Source organism: Bison bison, unplaced genomic scaffold (genome assembly GCF_000754665.1).
Source record: "Bison bison bison isolate TAMUID 2011002044 unplaced genomic scaffold, Bison_UMD1.0 scf7180017864094, whole genome shotgun sequence".
In the NCBI taxonomy this organism is placed as follows: domain Eukaryota; kingdom Metazoa; phylum Chordata; class Mammalia; order Artiodactyla; family Bovidae; genus Bison; species Bison bison.
The window spans coordinates 1,701,666-1,723,814 of record NW_011494666.1 but is presented as its reverse complement, the minus strand read 5'-3'; the positions used below and the strand labels follow the sequence as shown (position 1 = coordinate 1,723,814).

At 40.9% G+C, this 22,149-nt stretch overlaps 1 protein-coding gene across 6 annotated transcripts in view; it reads right to left on the bottom strand.

Annotated features, from left to right (window-relative positions):
- APP (amyloid beta (A4) precursor protein) overlaps nucleotides 1-22,149 on the bottom strand; it is a 313,659-nt gene that overhangs the window by 243,086 nt on the left and 48,424 nt on the right. For all 6 annotated transcript variants that reach the window (XM_010838453.1, XM_010838454.1, XM_010838449.1 and 3 more), the window contains exon 2: nucleotides 1,832-1,999. In XM_010838453.1, coding sequence (XP_010836755.1) covers nucleotides 1,832-1,999 — 168 coding nt within the window. The remainder of the gene's footprint in view (nucleotides 1-1,831; nucleotides 2,000-22,149) is intronic.

The window sequence follows — 22,149 nt, the reverse complement described above, 5'->3', positions numbered from 1 at the left end:
TCAAAAGGGTCATTCAACAGAAAATGATACAATCAATGTCATTAAATAAATGAGTTGCAGCCTTCAGAAAAATGAATTTAATATTCATTAATCTGCAGGTGTATCCAGAAAAGTAAAATAGTATCTAAAACCTATAAGCATGCATGCAGAGTCCCAATTTACCAAACTCGTAACTTACCCACAAAACTGTACTATAGGAACTCTTCAATTGAATGTGAATATTATTTCCAAAAATGTGTATTTTAGAAATGTCATAGCTAGGCAAAGTAAATTTGTTATCAGCGCTTATATAATAAATTTTTTTAGAAAAATATAAAGAATGCAAATATTAGTGATTTCTACTTAAGTACAAAGAAGTATCTTTTCACATCATGGTTCATACTCCTTCAAGACAGAAATAACTTGATATGCAATAGACTGTGATAACACCATGTCATTTTGCTTTTCAAAACACAGGAGAATTTAGAGATGGTCTTTTCTTATAGTGCTATCAATGAAAATATACATGTGGGTATATATATATATTTCATTAACACACATTTTGAATCCAAAAAGGTCAAAGAAAATCTTCTTGTACATAAAAGATTATAATAAAGAAAACGTTGGTAGGTTATCTCTTGTTTATGGAAGATAAGAAATTTTGCTTTGTCAAGAGGCATAAGACTAATTCCTTGAAAATTTCTTAAAACACAGAGAGTCACATATTGTAGGAATATATAACTATCTAGAAATGTGGGATAACATGCCTTGCTGCTGCTGCTAAGTCGCTTCAGTCGTGTCTGACTCTGTGCAGCCCCAGATTTTCCAAGCTTTCCCAACTCCAGTTATTTTAAACTGAATTAATTTTAAAAAATACCCTATACAATAATGGCAAGAAAACTCGGAAAAATTACATGAAGGCTGAAGATCTCTACAAATGGCAAGGGAGTGATTTCCAGGATCTAAAAGTTATGGTAAAAAAGCAAAGCACAGAACAGTACTTACTGTAAGCTACATTTTTTATAAGAAAAAAAGGAAAAGTATCCATTCTTTCTTTTGCAAGAAGGGTAAATCAAGAATGAAGAAAATATTTATTAATAGAGGATGGGTGGCAAGTGAGATTTCAGAGGGCAACTTCTTACTTTAGTGTTTCAATAATCTAAGTGTTTTACGTTTTCAAATAGTAACAAGAAGGAGTAAAAAACTAAAATTAAATCTAAACAGATAAACGAGCTAAAATATATCAAATTGATAACATAAAGTTAATTCTAGTCACTTTTATTTATTTCTAGAGAGTTTTTATTGGAGTATAGTTCATTTATGTTAGTTTCTGCTGTACTGCAAGATCAGTTGGTTATCTATGTTCCTTTTTAGATTATTTTCCCATGGACCATTAGTGTTGAGTGGAGTTCCCTGTGCCGTACAGTAGGTTCTTATTGGTTATATATAGTAGTGTGTATGTGTCAATCCCAATCTCCCAATTTCTAGTTACTTTTAAACACAATACCTTGACTACACAGCCATAGTGGGATACACTCTAAAGATAAACAGAAGTGCCAAGATACCTTCAAGTTTGCTCAGTTGAGTGTTTCCTCTTTTTTAAAAAAATGGAAGTATATTTTACATACAAGATTATACTTAAGTTGGTTTTACTAATAGTTTAGGAAATTTAGTAAATAATTTCAAAAATATTCATGCATACTGTAGGATAAAGCCAATAAATATGGTATGGGGAATCATTAGGAACCAAGATGTTCACTGCAAATGATAAAATACAAACGTGAAAGAAGTTAAATGAACAAGAAGCACGCATGTGGCCCAGCATGAACCACCGGCCAGCACGGAGACTCACTTCCTGGCAGTACTGCAGGATGCCCTCCTTGGTGCCGATGCAGGTTTTGGTCCCCGACGGGTCCGACTCCCACTTCCCGTTCTGCACGTTCATGTGCATGTTCAGCTTGCCGCAGAACATGGCCACCTGGGGTTCCGCAAGCAGCCCGGCATTGCCGTCAGTGGGCACCTGCAAAAGGAGCTTTCGGTTAGTTACAGAAATCCATAGCTCTGGGGTGGAGGCTGGAGGAAGGGCTATGAAGAAACATGGCATGGACATATGCAAAAAACAGCTCTATTCTTGGGAACTCTCAATTATCAATCTCTATGGGTAAAGCTTTATGTGTGCTGGGCTTCCCCGGTGGCTCAGATGGTAAAGAATCTGCCTGCAATGTAGGAGACCTGGGCTTGATCCCTGGGTCGGGAAGATGCCCTAGAGAAGGGAATGGCTACCTACTCCAGTATTCCTGCCTGGAGAATTCCATGGACAGAGCAGCCTGGTGGGCTATAGTCCATGGGGTTGCAAAGAGTAGGACAGGACTGAGCGACTAAGCACAGCACAGCATATATATACACACATATTGGCCACGCCAAGTTCTCCGAGCAGGGATTGATCCTGGGTCACAGCAGTGAAGCACTGAGTCCTAACCACTGGACCACCAGGGAATTTCCCATATAAATATTTTTAAAAGGGGAAAATGGAAGTTCTGAAATATCCACACTACCCCACTTACGAGGTTCTGATAGCTCAAAAAGGAAAAAAAATCAGCAAGAGATGAAAAATAAATTGGCAAGAGTGAAAGTCTTATTCAAAACCAAAGTAGCAAAAGACAAGACATGGTGGCCAAGTAATTCCTTCCTGGTTAAATCCAGCTGCAGAGGAAATGTGTGAGGTCCATGCCAAGAAGAGTTAACTCCCAACAGAAGCCATTCATGTAGCTGGGAACCGGGCGATTCTAGAATAACTTGTATCATGTCTAAAAATTGCTCACAGGAGGGAAAAAAACAACAACACTAAAATTACATCAAGAGATTTCGGTTAAAGAAAGAGCTTCCTGACACTTCTTCCCACAGAAATGTAAAAATAGATCAAACATCTGTCCATTCTAGTCATCATCATATATATTTTGTCCATAAATCCCTAAGAGGATTTTTATCCTTTAAAAAAAAAAAAAAATCTTGCAGTAAACCCAACTGAGACCTCTCAGACCTGAGCAAAAGCTCCTGGGCACAATCTCTAAAACCATGTTTCAGGTAACATTTTCAACATTTCTAGTTCTGCTTTGTAAAATGTATTTAGTAAGATTCTGTTTCTCTGATGCCCGAGATAACAAACAGCAATGCAAACCATAGTACTGGATCATCAGCAGAGTAGCTGGGATCCCTCAGCTCCCCAGTTTGGGGCTTTACCCAGCATCCGTCCATGCGATTTTCCAGGCAAGAGTACTGGAGTGGGTTGTCATTTCCTTCTCCAGAGGATCTTCCCGACCCAGGGATTGAAGCCGGGTCTCCCGTATTGTAGGCAGATGCTTTACCATCTGAGCCACCAGGGAATTCCTCTGTAATTTCCAGGTCGGAAACCGAGAGGCCCATGCTCCAACAGATGCAAAGAAACCGTCTGAGCAGAATGCTCCACAAACGTTAACTTTCACAGTTTTCCTGAGGGAATAAGAGTAAATTCAATGCCTTGATCCTCAAAAAACAGCATATAAATTTTGTCCATTTTACCGAATTAAGTAGTAAGATAATAACATTGCAAGAAAGTCAAGTAGTCAGATACCTATAGACAAGGCCCCCCATATTAGATGCAATGAAGGACATAAAATATATTTATAATATAAATACATAAAATTTATGTATTAATACATTTATTTTTAAATTCCACTGTCAAGGAATTGAAAATCTAACAATGAAATCACCATTGTATTCGCCATGGTACTTTATTCTGCTCAAACTCATTCTTGTCCCAAAGACTTCCAGTCTAAGAATCTCGAGAACTTACCCCTAACTGAACAGGGAGACTAATGATCTTTTACCATGGTTGGCAATAATTTTGTTGAATAAACTCCCCCCCTCTCTATTTCAGCATTTCTCTGTACCTCAGATTCTCCACAGTGAGTTCACCACAGTTTCTATCTCCTTGTCAACACGAAAGCCCTTCATTCCAAATCCTCCCCTCAAGGAACATGAGGTATCAATTTCTCTCCCCCATGGCAGCCAGTTTCCAAGAGTCCCACTAGTCCCTACTTCCTAGATTAATGCTCTCATCACTGTCATCCATAAAATATTCAGGGTTTTTCTGCTGCAGCAAATAAAATAGGGCAAAAATGATATATGTTTTCCAAGGCAAGGCTGTAAAGGGCATTAGGGTTGCTTCGCTGCTCTCTGGGATCACTTGGTATTGGGAAGGAGCGGGTGTCCAGCTGCCACTTTGAAAGGACACTCAAGCAGCCCTTTGGAGAGGCCCATGTAATGTGGAATCGAGGTCTCCTGTTAACAGCAACATTAATGAGCCTGGAAACACCCTACAGCCTCATCAAGCCTTCATCTGCTGACATGACTGAAACCTCAAGAAAGAACTCGAGCCAGAACCACCCAGAAGACACTCCCAAATTCTCAATCTACAGAAAGTGAGATAATAAGTCTTTGTTATTCTAAACCATTAGGTTTGAGGTAACCTATTACACAACAATAAGATACCCAATAAGTTCTTCCTTTTCTCCAGCTTCACAATACATCCACAAACATGCTCGGATCTCCTCTACTGAAAAAAAAAAAAAGCAAATAGACAAAACATATTTCCTTCCATTCTGTTATATTCTAGAGCAGGGAGGGTCAACATATTTTCTATGTCAAAGGCCAGATAGTAAATATTTCAGGTTTTGTGAACCGTACAGTCTCTTGTACCTGCTCAACTCTGTTGTGTGTGTGCTGAGTCGCTTCAGTCATGTTGGACTCTCTGCCACACTACGGATGTCAGCCCGCCAGGCTCCTCTGTCCATGGGATTCTCCAGGCAAGAATACTGGAGTGGGTTGCCGTGCCCTCCTCCAGGGGATCTTCCTGACGCAGGGATCGAACTTGTGTCTCTTATGTCTCCTGCATTAGCAGGCAGGTTCTTAACCACTAGCGCCAACTGGGAAGCCCTTAAGTCCCTTGCTGCGGTGCAAAAGCAGCCGCAGACAACATGGGTGTGGTGCTTCATAGGAACATTTTCTTCATAAAACAGGTAATAGACCAGATCTGGCCAGTGGCCCCCAGTTTACCTATCTTTGCTCCAGAAGAACTATTAGTTTTTCATTTTTTCCAACAAATCCTATCAGATGGTGATTTAAATACTCAATGATACCACCTTCTTACCTGCTTCTTAAGACTCTTATAGTGTGGTTTACATTCCCACCCTTGGAACAATTTTCTCAAAGGTTACATATAACTTCCCGAGAAAGGGAAGTATTTTTCTCCAATACCTGTTACTTTTCCGTTTCTTTGCCATACCTGAATTCTTCCTTGCAAGTCTTTCCCCTTGGCTTCTGTTGCAATGAACTAGCCTGGCTCTCTATTTTTCTGATTATCCTCTTACTAACTCAAAATCCTTCAATGCCACAAATAGGACATTCCTAAAGATTAGGCCATTGCTTCTCTTTTACCTACTTGAAGAAGTCTTTCACCTCCTTGCTGCTGAGTGGCAACTAAAATATAACAATGGCAATAATACATAAATAAAGCAACTAACATTTCTTCATTCAGTAAATGTGAGTATACAATACATGCTAGGCACTATGTCTTTAGGGACAAAGCAGTAAGTCAGGCAAGTGCTTATCCTGATAATAACATGACCAACCAGTCTGCTTGGGACTAAGGGGTTTCCAGGATATGAGACTTTTAGCGCTAAAACTGTCAGAGGCACCGGTAAGTTGAGACAACTGGCCACTCTATCAGACAAACACATCAAATGTTTCTCCACTTTTCCTACCTTGACTTTTTACCGTCTTTCTATTTTTTCCATTCTTCATTATTCTTCTGTCTTTTTGACTTTACAGTTATTTTAATTGCCATCTGTTTGTATGTTTCTATATTCCCACTACCAAGTGGTGGTAATCACTCTCTCATTCCCCTCAAATGAACTGATTATGGCCCTATCATCTTACTGGAATACATCTTTAATTGCCTATGGTTTTCTCCTTTTGACAATGGGAGTTAAGAAGACATATGCTTCAATTCCTTTCAGATTTCTACCAGATGAGATTTAGTATTAACTTAAAAAAAAAAAAAAAAAGTATGGAGAGTCATGATCATTAACATGCCCACTTTCTTAGAATGGAGCTGTTTAATAGTTCAAACCTTGATTCCTGAATACTTAGGACAACTTATTATGCTGGAAATTATAAAATTGGCTGTATGTGCATATCTGTGACATCTGACATTACAAGAAGCCCTTTATAAATAAATACTTCAATCACAAAAACGTATTTCTCAGGCAAAAATTCTTTTCCAAGCCAACACCAGCCATGCGCAAGATCAGAGTAAGGGAATAGTAGAGAACAAACCGAACCTGACACTTTTCTATTCTTAATGAAGTCTGCTTGCAAAGAATTTCAGGTTTTAAGTAACATATCCCTGGTTCAGTTAATTAAGACAAACAACCCAGGATCCTTACTGGTGTCAAATAACCCATCTAAGAAACAAAGCCTGGTTTCTGAGAGCAGCCCACTCACTCGCTGGCAGTCAAACAGAAGGAGACCATGACCACGCCAAGGGGGTCACACAGAAGATAATACCTAGCCTTCCAAGGGCCCAACAGGTTCACCCAAATCCCTTTCCCTGAATGAAGCCTCAAAAAATGGCTTAATACATCATACACAATGTCCTTTTCAGGGCTTGTTAAAATGAACACTCTTAAAACTGAAATCTTTCCATCCTAGAGTAAATTATTTGCAGCTAGTGACCAAGTCATCCTAAAGGTAATTATTCCTAACTTTTACAAAACATTTCTCTTTTTAATAGAAACGATAAACTCTTGAGTGGATGGGAAATATACCCACTTAAATAACTATTACTTTAATTTTGCTTTCATCTTAACACCATCTAAAGTAACAACTTAATGTTACTTGGCAGAAGTCTAAGACAACACATAAAAGATTGGCACCCTGCTATAAGCGGCCATTCATAGTCTCTGCATTTCAGAGAGACTGAAGATAATTCGTATAACTTGAATGACTTTCCACTGACATCATAAGACCAAAGATGCTTTCCCATGGGAAAACAGTGCTCAATGACAAGGAACAGAATAACCGGCCGAAACAATGGCGCATGCACATTGCCTCAGAAGCAACAGGCTATTTACAGAATGCTCTGAACTACAGAGACCCAAAGCTACACCTAAAAAATGCTGTCAATCTTTTAAAAACAACCATCTGCTGCCAGCTCCGTATTTTAGGGTCATCATATACAGATAAGCTACCCAAGTGAAAATGGACTTTCCAAAAGAAAGTTAGCTAGAGAATAGCTTTTAAAAAGCTGAAGGAGAATTAAAACAAACAAATAAAATATATATACCTAATCTGGGCCACTCTGCTGAAGTGACCCTGGAAACCTACACCTAGCCAGAATCGGTGCAATTTACAAGCACAAAACCAACTTCTCAAACAAGTTCTCTCACTGTCTTTCAAACTGGGTGTTCCCTTTCTCCAAAAAGTTTCTCTTTATTATCATCAAGGAGATCAAAATTCCTTATAGAGCTGGCTTGGCAGCATTCCTCCCCACACAGTCCCAACTAAAAGAGAAAGGGAACAAGGAACTCTCTGTTTCACTGGCCGAGAAGTCTAACTTGGCAAGGAGAAGGCACAGATCCATAGCTTAGTGCATCCGTGGATTTATGTAATTTTAGGGTTTGTGGCTAACGAAAACCATCTGGTTTCTGCATTTAAACGAACTTCTCACTGGTCTGAATAGCTGGCCTCCTATAGCTGAGTACTGACTACTATTTAATCAGTACACAATTTCCTTGGAGTGATTAGATTTTATATAGTGAGTATCTTTTAAAAAGTACAACATGATGCTACTTCTATCACAGCCATGGTTTCCTCATATAAACAATTTTCCATTAGCCTGGGCATAATACAATTATACCCCTTGCACACGCACAAAAATATTTTAAAACATTCAAATTTTCCATTTTCAGTGTAATTATTCGGCAGCATCACAATCAAGAAGATTTGAGCATGAACTCCTTTCAAGGCCAAATAAAGTGCCTCATTTAATCCTTAACAAACAAATTTTCAGTCTCCAAAGGAAAAGAAGATCTGTAAGGCTTTCCTTCAGAGAAGGCAATGGCAACCCACTCCAGTACTCTTGCCTGGCAAATGCCATGGATGGAGAAGCCTGGTGGGCTCCAGTCCATGGGGTCACTAGGAGTCGGACACGACTGAGTGACTTCCCTTTCACTTTTCACTTTCATGCATTGGAGAAGGAAATGGCAACCCACTCCAGTGTTCTTGCCTGGAGAATCCCAGGGATGGGGGAGCCTGGTGGGCTGATGTCTATGGGGGTCGCACAGAATCGGACACGACTGAAGTGACTTAGCAGCAGCAAGGCTTTCCTTTAAATGCAAAAAAAAAAAAAACAAACAAACAAAACCCAACAACAACAGTAACTTAAGCAGAAGCAGACCATCTACAATTGCCCATTTTGTCTCCAACAGAGGAGAAATGAAATTAAAATCAGGACCACAGAACTGAAACAATCTGTAAAATCATCTGTCTCGACTCTAAGCAGAAGGAAAAGGCTCTGAAGGAATTTGTTTAAGGTCACAGAAGTATGAACAGACAGAGCTGGGAGCTGGACCTATGCCATCAAGGGTTTTGTTGATGTGACCAGGGTGACTCTCAAATTAAAATGGAAAATTGTAATTTTCCAAGGTTTGGCCCCGGTGTGTGGGTGTGTGTATTTGTAGTGAGAAAGAACAGAGGAGCTAATCAAAGCATACAGGAAACTGAAATGTGATTACCGAAACTGCACGCACAGCTTCAATTTACCTGCGTGGAGAGGGGCTACACGCCTTACACTCATTAGCTGCTGTACAATTATTTCAGAGCTCGACAACATGACGTGCATAATCAGTGATGTCCAACTCTTTCGTGACCCCATGGGACTGTAGCCCGCCAGGCTCCTCTGTCCGTGGGGATTCTCCAGGCAAGAATACAGGAGTGGGTTGTCATGCCCTCCTCCAGGGGATCTTCCTGACCCAGGGATCAAACCCGAGTCTCCAGCATAGGCAGGTGGATTCTTTACCACTGTGCTACCTAGGAAGATCAGAGCTCGAGTTTCAGGCTTAAAAATGACTTGTCACAAGTGAGTGAAGAAAGAAGGCATCCCTTTCAGAGATCTAATCCACATATTTCACTCCTTGAAATCTGTATTCTTTTGGGGACACCAGTGAACTGGCTTCAAATGACAGTTCTAGCTCCTAGATGGATCCATGGCCTCTGCTGATACTGATAAAACTAATTCTTAAACTGAGACACATAGCATGGAGGCCATCCCAGGGGTGCAGCCCACATCACAAGTCTACACCTACTTCAGCCTGCACGTGAGGGAAACACCTGTCAAGGAATCCTAACACACAATCACAGTCTTCCAGCTGAGCATGAGTTTGATTTACCCTGAAAATAGGACCTGCTAGCCACATAAGGCAGAGAAGGCAATGGCGACCCACTCCAGTACTCTTGCCTGGAAAATCCCATGGACGGAGGAGCCTGGTAGGCTGCAGTCCATGGGGTCGCCCAGAGTTGGACACGACTGAAGCGACTTAGCAGCAGCAGCAGCAGCCTTGTAAGGAAATTCCCTTCCCGACCTCTCTAGATAATCCATTTCCATATTGCCTCTTTTAAAGTTCTATTGATAATATGTATAAAATAGATAACTAATGAGAACCTACTGGGTTGTATTTTGCTAACAAAGGTCCATCCATTTAGTCAAAGCTATGGTTTTTCCGGTAGTCATGTACAAATGTGAGAGTTGAATCATAAAGAACGCTGAGTGCTGAAGAATTGAAGCTTTCGAATTGTGATGCTGGAAAAGACTCTTTGGAGAACCCCTTGGACAGCAAGGAGATCAAACCCATTAAACCCATTGGAAATGAACCCTGAATATTCATTGGAAGGTCTGATGCTGAAGCCGAAGCTCCAATACTCTGACCACCTGATGTGAAGAGCCGACTCATTGGGAAAAAACCTCTGATGCTGGGAAAGGTTGAACTCAGGAGAAGAAGGGGGAGGTGGAGGATTAGATAGTTGGATGGCATCACTGACTCAGTGGACATGAGTTTGAGCAAACTCAGGACATAGTGAAGGACAAGGAAGCCTGGCGTGCTGCAGTCCATGGGGTGCAAAGAGTTGGACATGACTTAGTGCTTGAACAACACTGTGTAGCACAGAGAACTCTACTCAGTGCTCTGTGGTAACTTAAATGGGAAGGAAATCCAAAAAGAGGGGGAATATATATACAGATAGCCAATTCACTTTGCTGTACTGTAGAAACTAACACAAAATCACAAAACAACTATGTGGGCATGAGTGCTGAGTCACTTCAGTGGTGGTCGCTCTTTGCGACGCTATGGACTGTGGCCCTCCAGGCTTTCTGTCCATGGGATTCTCCAGGCAAGAATACTGGAGTGGACTGCCATGCCCTCCTCCAGGGGATCTTCTCGACCCAGGGATTGAACTCATGTCTCTTATGACTCCTGCACTGGTAAGCAGGTTCTTTACCAGTAGCGCTACCTGGGAAGCCCATAAAACAACTATGCTCCAATAAAATTTAATTTAAAACACTAAAGCTCTATAAATTCACTCTTGCACCAAATGTCTTTACAACAGTGCTTATAAGACACTGTACTCCCCCAATCCACGGACTGTCTTTCTCTGAATGAAGGACATCAAACTTACTACTAAATTGTTTTAGTTTTGTTATTTGATAGTATCAAACTTTTTTTTTCTGCTTAAAGGATAGGTATTCTAAAATTGATCCCAGATTCCTTACAACAAAGGCCTGTAAATAAATTCTTGCTGCTGGTGCCCAGCAGAAAATCAAGAGTTCTCTTAACAGAAAAGTTTGCTATTCAACACTCATGGAATTAATTACCCATGTTTACAGCACAAATTTTAGGCAGGCCCAAGAAGAGTGATGCCCACTGCCTGGAATAGATATAAAACTGGAATTAAAAAAAACAAAGCCTCATGTAGGTCAACCAACCAAACTCTTAGGCCATAGTTTTCTATCCAATTAATGCCCATTTAGTCCTAAAGAGTAAATGTCCGATCTTTTAACTGAATGCATATATACATACACATCATATACATACTATACCACGTATAATTGTGTTTATTGTGCTCTGATGTAACAATCAAAATTCTTTTCAATGTCGGTCACTTTGATGTTTATCTCTTTAATTCTATCTTGTAGTTTTCCTGCCATGTTTCACATACAAAAACATACTGTATCATGATTTTTCTATTATTTTGACTGTCAATATTGTTATATCTCATTAGCCTTGATCATATGCACATGAAGATAGAAACAGTTAAGGGCAAAAATGGAAGCAGCTGCTTAGGCCTTTCTCATTTGACTCTCAAAAGAACCAAGATAATTCACTTCCACATCTACTTAGATAATCAGAAATGCTCAAAACCTCCCTAAGAGTCTAATTACTGTTGTTTACTCCAAAGTCCACGCTTACTCTTTTTCATAGTTAACCAGCTGGCATTCCTGCTACTAGTTCTCAAGCATTTTTATTTTCGGTTCTTGAATATTATTTTCAAATAAGTTTCTCCCTGGTGATAGTAGTATCTTGCAGTTCTTTGCTACTGCCTCTTAAAAATATTTTTAGACCAAGTAAAAGGGCAACAAATTCAGTTTTAAAAAAGATTCAAATGTTTAATCTGCATTTTCTAAATTAAACTCCTAGACGTTAACACTTAGTAACCTTTGGTAGCTTCCTCTTTAAGAAGTGAAGTCGCTCAGTCGTGTCTGACTCTTTGCAACCCCACAGACTGTAGCCCACCAGGCTCCTCTGTCCATGGGATTTTCCAGGCAAGAATACTGGAGTGGGTTGCCATGTCCTTCTCCAGGGGATCTTCCCGACCCAGGGACTAAACCTGGGTCTCCCTCGTTGTAGGCAGATGGTTTACAGTCTGAGCCATCAGGGAGGTTCTCCTCTTTAAGAAGCTGCCCCAGAAATGAAAAGGGAAAACTTTCTTCTAAATTAGTTCTTACCTTAAATCAGAAACAGCTAATCGAATCACCAAAGTAGGGGCCCAGAATTCCCAACAGTCCAAATTGTGAATGCATGTCCCTTCAAGGCTTATGTTATTTTATCTCTGTTTGCTAATTTCTCAACAATGAGCACATTCACAGGCAATGAGCGTATCTATATATGCATATCCCTATATTGTGTATGTGTGTTAGTCACTCAGTCATGTCTGACTCTTGTGACCCCATGGTCTGTATCCCACCAGGCTCCTCTGTTCATGGGATTCTCCAGACGAGAATACTAGAGTCGGTTGCCATTTCCTACTCCAGGGGATCTTCCGGACCCAGAGATTGAACCCGGGTCTCCTGCATCAGGCAGATTCTTTACCATCTGAGCTAGGGAAGCCCCATATTCCTGTATTATATCTACTATAAAGCCACCTTAAAATATGTAGTAATGTGGTGTTAATAGCAGTAATAAACAGAGTTTACAGGTAGAGAGCAACTAGAGCAAATCTCAAAAGACAGCGTTTTGCTAAAGGCACACTCTAGAGTTACTGCATTTAAGCTACATTGCTAAAAAGCTGAAGGACGTGGAAACTGAGCTCCATGGGGATGCTGGTTTGAATGGCATTCACTATAAAGGAATCTTATGGTACCAAATGAACTATTTTCCAGTATGATTTCCATTAGTTCTGACAGCTAGAGTAGATAAGCATTCAGCCCATAATGCTACAGAGAAAATTGAAACTTTATTACTTCTCACACTTTAGATACAAGAGATAATTCATTCAATTTCAATTTTGTAAGTATTACTATTTTATATCAAATTTGGCCAAGCTCAGCCAAGATCTTCTTAATCAAGGGCTTCCCTGATAGCTCAGTTGATGAAGAATCTGCCTACAATGCAGGAGACCCCAGTTTGACTCCTGCGTTGGGAAGATCCCCTGGAGAAGGGATAGGCTACCCATTCCAGTATTCTTGGGCTTCCCTGGTGGCTCAGCTGGTAAAGAATCTGCCTGCAATGCGGAAGACCTGGGCTTAATCCCTGGGTTGGGAAGATCCCCTGGAGAAGGGAAAGGCTACCCACACCAGTATTCTGGCCTGGAGAATTCCATGGACTGTATAGTATAGTCCATGGGGTTGCAAAGAGTCAGACATAACTGAGTCACTTTCATTTTTCAGCCAAGATCAGGTGACTCATAGGCGTGTGAGCTATAAAAACTGTTATTACTTTAAGCCACTGAACTTTGGGTTGGGTTGTGGCTTAGCAGCATTGTTGTAGCAAGAGAAATTAATACAGACAAGTATTATATACACCAATAAATAAAGTACTGACAGAACCAGGGCCCAACGTTATTTCAGAAGGAACACAATCAAACTGAATTTTTAAAGTATATGTGTGTTAGCCGCTCAGTCGTGTCCAACTCTTTTAGACCCCATGGACTGTAGCTCACCAGGCTCCTCTGTCCATGGGATTCTCCAGGCAAGAATACTGGAGTAGGTTGCCATTTCCTCCTACAGGGGATCTTCCCAACCCAGAGATCGGACCCGCATCTCCTGCATTGCAGGAGGATTCTTCACCGATGAGGTTGTTTCCGCAAGTTTTTAAGCACTAGGACCTTATACTGAAGTAAAATTTTGTGTGACAGCCTCACAGCTAAGTTCCCCGCTTGGAACCCGGATGTCAGCCCTACCAGACTGCTGAGGCACTGGTCCCCTAGAAACTCTGCTTTTCTATTTGCTCTATTGTTACCCGATGGGTCTTAGTGAATTCTCAAAATGGTTATAAGGTTCCTCAGTACCCACAGAGGATTTGTTCCAGGTCCTCCCCCCTGCCCTACCCTCTGTATCAAACCCGGATGTTCAAGTCCCTTATATCAAAGGACATGGTACCGTCAGCATTCCTCGGATATTGAGCCCCCAGTACCCAGGGCTAACTATACTGGGAGCACCAGCTGGTTCAACAGAGGAACTGAACTGTTCATTTGAGTTCACTGTAATTAACATAAATTTAAATTGAAAAACTGATTACTCAATCCTACTATTGAAAAATTTTAAAGCATATTTAGAAAAACTTGGATAAGCAAATCTACCCTGTGATTGTAAATTTTATATACTTTATGAAATTTTCCCAGCCAAAATTTAGTGTTCCAATTGAGATTTTGATGATAGGATTTTTCTTTTTCTTTATATGTCTGTAGCTGATAAACAATTTGCTTAAATGCACTGGCCTTAAAAAGAAAATAAATGCATTTTGTTTTAACTCAATTGGCTTTTTTCAATTGAAAAACAGTTGCTATACAATATTATATGTTATAGGTGTACAACATAGTGAGTCACAATTTTTAAAGGTTGTACTCCATTTATAGTAATTGTAAAATACTGACTATATTGCCCATGTTGTACTGCATATCCCTATAGCTTATTTTATACATAATAGTTTGTGCTCATCCCCTATGTTGCTCTCCCCCTTTTCCTCTCCCCATTGGGAACTACTCGTTTGTTCTATATGTCTGTGTCACTCAATGTTTTTGAAAGGAAATACTTTAATAAATATGGTGTAGTGCTATTAAATAGACGATGCTTCTGCTCACATTTTGTATGTGGCTGTGTGAATACAACGTCAGCTCCAATACTTTAGCCACCTGATGCAAAGAACCAACTTACTAGATAAGACCCTGATGCTGGGGAGAAAGATTGAAGGCAGAAAGAGAAGGGGACGACAGAGGATGAGACGGGTGGATGGCATCACTGACTTGATGGACAGGAGTTTGACCAAGCTCTAGGAGATGGTGAAGGACAGGGAAGCCTGGCGTGCTGCAGTCCATGGGGTCACAAAGAGTTGGACGCGACTGAGCAACTGAACAAGACAACATTCTAATTACACTTCTTCCAGGAAAGGGCATGCAGATTTCATCACCAATTACTCATGCCACTAAGAACACAGTCCACCAACCACTTTGTGATTGCTGAAAGCCGTGGAACACAAGCAGGGAGAGTTCTTGCCACACATAGCCCAGGCCCAGCTGTAGGAGGCAGGTGTGTGTGCAGAGAAAAGGGCAGGGTGAGAAATGGGGACACAGGGAGTTCTGGAATGCTGTGGTAAGCACTTTGATACCTCACAAAGGGATCATACCACTTGGCACCAAACAAGTCTCAAAGTTAAAGTCTCAGTGTCACAGAGTTTAGTGTACAGACATAGCCAAGAAGTGGAACAGCTATGAACTCTAGATATAATTGATTTTATTGCCTTGGGCTGATGAGATGGCTGGATGGCATCACTGACTCGATGGACGTGAGTCTCAGTGAACTCCGGAAGTTGGTGATGGACAGGGAGGCCTGGCGTGCTGCGATTCATGGGGTCGCAAAGAGTCGGACACGACTGAGCGACTGATCTGATCTGATCTGACACTATCCCTACATCATTTTCAAGCTAAATTGTTAGGACTATTCCTAAGGTGAGTCCTCCTAATATGAGACCCTGGATGTTGACAAATTTGTGGTACCTCACTCATTAACCTGGCAGATTCACAGAGCCTTTATCTTTTACTCAATATCATATGCCTCACGATCTAACACAGCTCTAAACTGGACTTTTGTCAACAGCACCTTATCTATAGCACTACAATGAATTTTCAAGAGCATAAAACTTAGGCTTAAGGTACAAAACTTAGGCTTAAGGTACAAGTTTTAATATATGTGTTGCTGAAGTGAGCACTACAAATTTTTAAAGTTTGTTAGTTCTTTTTTTCCTCTTTATTTCTTTCACTTACTGCAATGATGTAAAGCATAGAAGAAACAGAGGCCCCAGGGATTACTAGGTGGAGAGGGAAAGACAACAGTGTTTGAACAAGTAGCAGGAGGGAACTAAGTGGAAAACAAGCTTCCAGAAGAACTCGATTTATAAACGGAGCCAGATCATTTAATGAGAACATGCACAGTAAGGTCATGTACCGTACATAGACATGGATAGTAGAGAAGTAGATATATTCATAAGAGTTACCCATACTACTTGGACAAGGGGGAAAAGAACATACTTCTCTGCTCTTTGCCAGCCCAGAAATTCATCTCTATTATTCTTCATAGCCTCTACTAGGTTCCAGGTTTCAAGTCACTGTGAAACCAATGTAGGTGGAGAGACAACGAGGGCAAAAACAGGGAGAGGTAGTTAATGAGATTCCTAGTCTTTGGCTGTATGTTGTCACCCTATTTATTAAAATTATATGCAGAGTAAATACATCATGTGAAATGCCAGAATGGATAAAGCTCAAACTAGAATCAAGATTGTGGGGAGAAATATCAATAATCTCAGATATATATGTTGTCACCCTGTTTATTAAACTTATATGCAGAGTAAGTACATCATGAGAAATGTCAGGATGCATAAAGCTCAAACTGGAATCAAGATTGTGGGGAGAAATATCAATAACCTCATATATGCAGATGACACCACACTTATGGCAGACAGTGAAGAGGAACTAAACAGCCTCTTGATGAAAGTGAAAGAGGAGAGTGAAAAAGTTGGCTTAAAACTCAACATTCAAAAAACTAAGATCATGGCATCCGGTCCCATCACTTCATGGCAAACAGATGGGGAAACCATGAAAGACTTCATTTTCTTGGGCTCCAAAATCACTGCAGATGGTGACTGCAGCCATGAAATTAAAAGATGCTTGCTCCCTGGAAGAAAAGCTATGAGAAAGCTAGACAGCATATTAAAAAGCAGAGACATTACTTTGCTGACAAAGTTCCTTCTAGTCAGAGCTATGGTTTTTCCAGTAGTCATGTATGGATGTAAGACCTGGTCCATAAAGAAGGCTGAGTGCCGAAGAACTGATGCTTTTGTACTGTGGTGTTGGAGAAGACTCTTCAGAGTCCCTTGGACTGCAAGGAGATCGAACCAGTCCATTCTAAAGGAGATCAACTCTGAATATTCATTGGAAGGACTGATGCTAAAGCTGAAGCTCCAATCCTTTGGCCACCTGATGCAAAGAGACAACTCACTGGAAAAGACCCTGATGCTGGGAAAGATAGAAGGCAGGAGAAGAAGGGATGACAATGGACGAGATGGTTGGATGGCATCACTGACTTGATGGACATGAGTTTGAGCAAACTCCTGGAGAGGGTGAAGGACAGGGAAGCCTGGCATGCTGTAGTCCACAGGGCTGCAAAGAGTTGGACACGACTGAGCAACTGAACAAGTCTTCGGCTGCAGTGAGGGAGCCAGTATCCATATCTGGACCCAGTACATTTCAGACTATCCATATCCCTTAGTATCTTTAAAGTTTCTAATACTAAAATAGCATGAAAATACTCCTAAGGTTGAAGATCCTTACAAAGATGCTCATTTTCCATTAAGATATAATGCTGTCCTTCAATGATAAGGATAATAAAATCTCAGAGCAGTGGTGTAAGGAGAGAATGGGACAAATTGTTGAGAGTACCACTAAAACATATACACTGCCATATGTGAAACAGATAATCAGTGGGAATTTTCTGTATGATGCAGGGCACACAAACCCGGGGCTCTGTGATAACTGAGACGGGCAGGATGGGGTGGGAGGTGGGAAAGAAAGTGAAGTCGCTCAGTCATGTTCAACTCTTTGCGACCCTATGGACTATAGCCCACCAGGCTCCTCTGTCCATGGGGAGAATACGGGAGTGGGTTGCCATTTCCTTCTCCAGGGGATCTTCCCAACCCAAGGATCGAACCCAGGTCTCCCACATTGCAGGCAGACTCTTTACCCTCTGTGCCATCAGGAAAGCCCAGGGAAGGTGAGAAGGAGGTTCAAAAGGGAGGGTACATGTGTATACCTATGGCTGATTTCTACTGATGTATGGCAGAAACCAACATAATATTGTAAAGCAATTATCCTGCAGTTAAAAATAAATTAAAAAAAATAAAGTTTTGAACACATTTCAAAAAAGAAATCTCAGAGCAGCTCACAGAGGGATGAAGGGCACTCATGTGAACCTCAGAGCCCCACTAAACCCTCCAGGAAGTCATTTCCATCAGATTTCCTACTAGCCTGGGGTGGAGCGGTTGAGACAGCTGGCATGCTGTTATACTCGCAAAATTTAAGATACTTGTATATTTCAGCATGGGCCCGACAAAAACAGGGGCTTGTGTTTTATAAGATGATACCAACCAGTCCTTGCCATTAGTATGTGACCTTCAATTAAGAGTGTGAGGAAGATCCGAAGTGGAAGTGGATAATTAACACCTTTCATGAAAAAGTTTCTGAAAAATCTTTAACACAAGTCACATTACAGGTGATGAGGTAAATAGGAAGAGGATGAAGAGGAAATAAAAGAATTTACTCTGTGAAAGCGAATTGAGACAGAGGATTTCAGATATTTATTATTTACTTCTGGTCTCTTCTCTTCATACACACACACATATGCACATACTTTCATATTCATGTTCAGAGAATAAGAAGCCACCCTGTTGGAGTAAGACAGAATGTAAATAAATACATTATATGGGATAAGAGTTCAAATATCTATGAGGTACATTAAAGAATTCATGGTCTTAGAATTTCATCTCCCTCTTTTCAGAATACTGATAGAATGATTTCAGGAAACAAAAATCATGAAATATTTTGGAGAAACACAATGGATATTTACATTCTATCCGTTGGTTTCTGTCCTTTCACCAAAGTTGCATAATATTTACCTATCTACCTTTTCTGTCTGCTTATCACTTTCATAGCACTGTGCTTTCATTCCTGGGACTTTCTGGCATAGAAGAAAACTGCTTTGCAAACATAACAGAAATCAGAGAGAATGTTAAGTTGATGTAAAAAACCTAAGATAACTTTCAAACAGTATTCTTGCTCATTGTTCCAAGTGTTTTCTGTTAACTTATCATTTTTAGTGTTAACTAAGATTATTTCTCTTCCTCCAGGGTTATAACTGAAAAATACTCAAGGCTCAAGTTTCAGCCTATTTGCTTGATAAGCATGGGTAGGTTATCCTTCTTAAAGAAGGCGCCAAGGCACTTTAACGGGAAGAGAAAATATTCAGAACAAAGGGAGCAGTGGATTTCTCTTTTCTCAGCTACAAAACAAAATCTTTGCAGAAACAACAGAAAACCAGGAGTCAAAAGAAAAAAAACACACACACACATTGGTGTCTTACTTTTCCACTTACTTTTAATGTTAGTTTCAGTGAACACAGTCACTTAGCCTTAGTTCCTTTACCTCTAAGTGAAGACAGAACCCAGAGGGCTGTTCAGGGGTCCAGATATGACCTACATGGAAACAATCTGAAAGCAACAATGACAGTATTATGGGATGCCATAATACCATCTATTGGAATAAAGATAATAAATACTATCTGTTGGGATAAAGATAATGTCTAAATGATTCAAGTGTGCGGGATAAGCATTCCTTTTTTTTTTCAACGTAAATACAAACAGATGAGGAACTTCACTGTCTACTGGACATCCGCCTTGATCTTTAACTATTCACCTCTCTCTCTCTCTCCCCCTCATATAAAGGCATTCAATAAATATTTATGGAAAACATTAAGGAGTGTCCGACATGAAACACAACAACAATAAGAAACTCAAATGTAGAAAGTGTAATCATCAATGAGGGCGTGGAACAGTAATTCCACTTAGATGCTTGTGAGATTTTGTTTTTTTCTTGTGGCACCAGGAGAGTGAATTCCTCAGGTGGAGAAATGAAACTGCAGAACCCACACTCCTGCCTTTACCAACTCCCACGTGCCAGCGACAACTCAGCTTGTTCAGGATCCTCAGACTCCTCTTAGGGGGAAAAAAAACAGGGCACACAAAGCGAGGTGGTTCCACAAGGTTCAGTGTTAATTTTCTAACTCTTTGAGAACACATTCCTGAAAAGAGCATGATTTTGCAATTCAGGCAGCATTTTAAAAATCAGATTATCTCACTAGACTCCAAGAATTGCATGAACAGTGTGGACAGCCAGACTCCTTCGAGATAGCATCCAATCAACTATTAAAAACAAAAAAATTCTGCAGCTAAAAGCCCTCAGTGGCACAGAACTGATCCTCAGAGATTTCAGTGTAATGTAACACCTCAAGTGAAGGCTCATGTAAAAAAAAAAAATACACCTGAAAATACAACAGGGAAGAGAGAGAAACTATTTGTTGAACAGTCGGGCCAAATAGCATATGCTTTTGATTATCACACAGCTGCCCTTCCCACTACAAACACACAAGCTTTCAGAGTTGTTGGACTCCTAGGTTAAGTTTCAGGAACGTGCTGGCTTGAGGCCATATATTAAGATAAACATTTCCCTGGAACCAAATTCATTCAAGGTTGGGGATGAAGGGGTGAGCTGAACACCGCTGACTTCAATGAGCATGCAATGGTGGGGATGAAAATGAGGAGGATCCACTTGCTGATACAAGATGCTGGTGTGATTAAGCATTGACTAAGGTTAGATTTGCATAGAGAGGAGAATGGAGTTTGCATAGAAGTATGCAGAACCAGAAACTGGTGCAGAAAATCTACATAGGATGAGCTGGGCAGAGGAGGCGTAAAAGGGAGGACAGTGTTGGGCCTGAACGACCTTGAATTTGTAAGCAATCTCCAAAGCCACAGGGAGCAGCAACCGCCACACTTCAAAGAGAGCAAGAACAGGATCCTATCCTTGTATGAAGGGGATGAGTGGGCTTGTGACATCTTCCCTGAGCCCCTTCCTCTCTAAAAAGTTTATTAAAAAAGCTACATTCGGTGGGAGGAGGGAGGTTCAAGACGGAGGGGATATAGATATGCTTAAGGCTAATTCACGCTCTTTACGGCAGAAATCAACACAACATTGTAAGTCTGCTGCTGCTACTGCTAAGTCGCTTCAGTCGTGTCCGACTCTGTGCGACCCCAGAGACGGCAACCCACCAGGCTCCCCCGTTCCTGGGATTCTCCAGGCAAGAACACTGGAGTGGGTTGCCATTTCCTTCTCCAATGCATGAAAGTGAAAAGTGAAAGTGAAGTCGCTCAGTCGTGTCCGACTCCTAGCGACCCCATGGACTGCAGCCTACCAGGCTCCTCCATCCATGGGATTTTCCAGGCATGAGTACTGGAGTGGGGTGCCACTGCCTTCTCCAACATTGTAAGTCAATCATCATCAATTAAAAATAATTTTTTTTTTTAGAAAAGTTACATGTGGGAGGAGTTCCCTGGCAGTCCACTGGTTAAGACTTCATCTTCCGATGCAGAGGATATAGGTTAGATCCCTGGCCAGGAAGCTAAGATCCCACAGGTCTCAAGGATAAAAAACAAAGCATGAAACAGAAGAGCAAATTCAATAAAGACTTAAAAAAATTCTTTACAAAAAAAAAGTTTCATTTGGGGACTGTGTTGGTATAAAGATGAGGGTTATTCAAGCTGAGTCATGAGCATATATTCATTATTATAGCCATTTTTTTCCTTCTGATTTGAAAAGAAATGAACACTGAAACCTTTTCACCCAAAGCTTTCACTGTGCTTACTATGCACAATGGAGAGTGGGCCCTGGGATGTAGGGACAAAGGAGATGGGCACAGGCAAGACCACAGAAGTAAGGCATGAGCAGTGAGGGCAGAACATGGCAGTGGAGGCCGGGAAGCTGGGAAGACTGGTCAATTTCAGGAGCAAGCACAGGGGGTGGTGGCAGGGTATGAGTCTGCAGTGCCTTCCCAGCTAACAACAACGGGCCTCAGGCTAGAGGATGCGAGTTCGTCCCCAGGGGGTGGAAGAAGTAAAGCAACACTCACACTGGTCATGGCTTTCCTGATTTATTAACAAAACAACCTATTCTGCCATACGGCTGTGCGCCCCAGACCACACCAGGAGGTCGTATACTCAATCTGGTCCCTCCACCCATCTACATTTCCTTGCCTTGAGTGATAGGAAATTTTAATTTTCAAAACTATAGATGTTTAATGGAGCTGTGTAGAGTTGCTGTTCCGTCATGGAACACTGTGGCTATGTAACCAGGGGACAGGAGGATCCAAAATTTTGCATTGCTAACCCATTCTCTCGAACCACAGAGATGTCTTTCTGACATGTTTACAGAAAAATAAGCCCTAAGACAGAGAAAGAGTTTTCAATATAATCTGTATCCTGC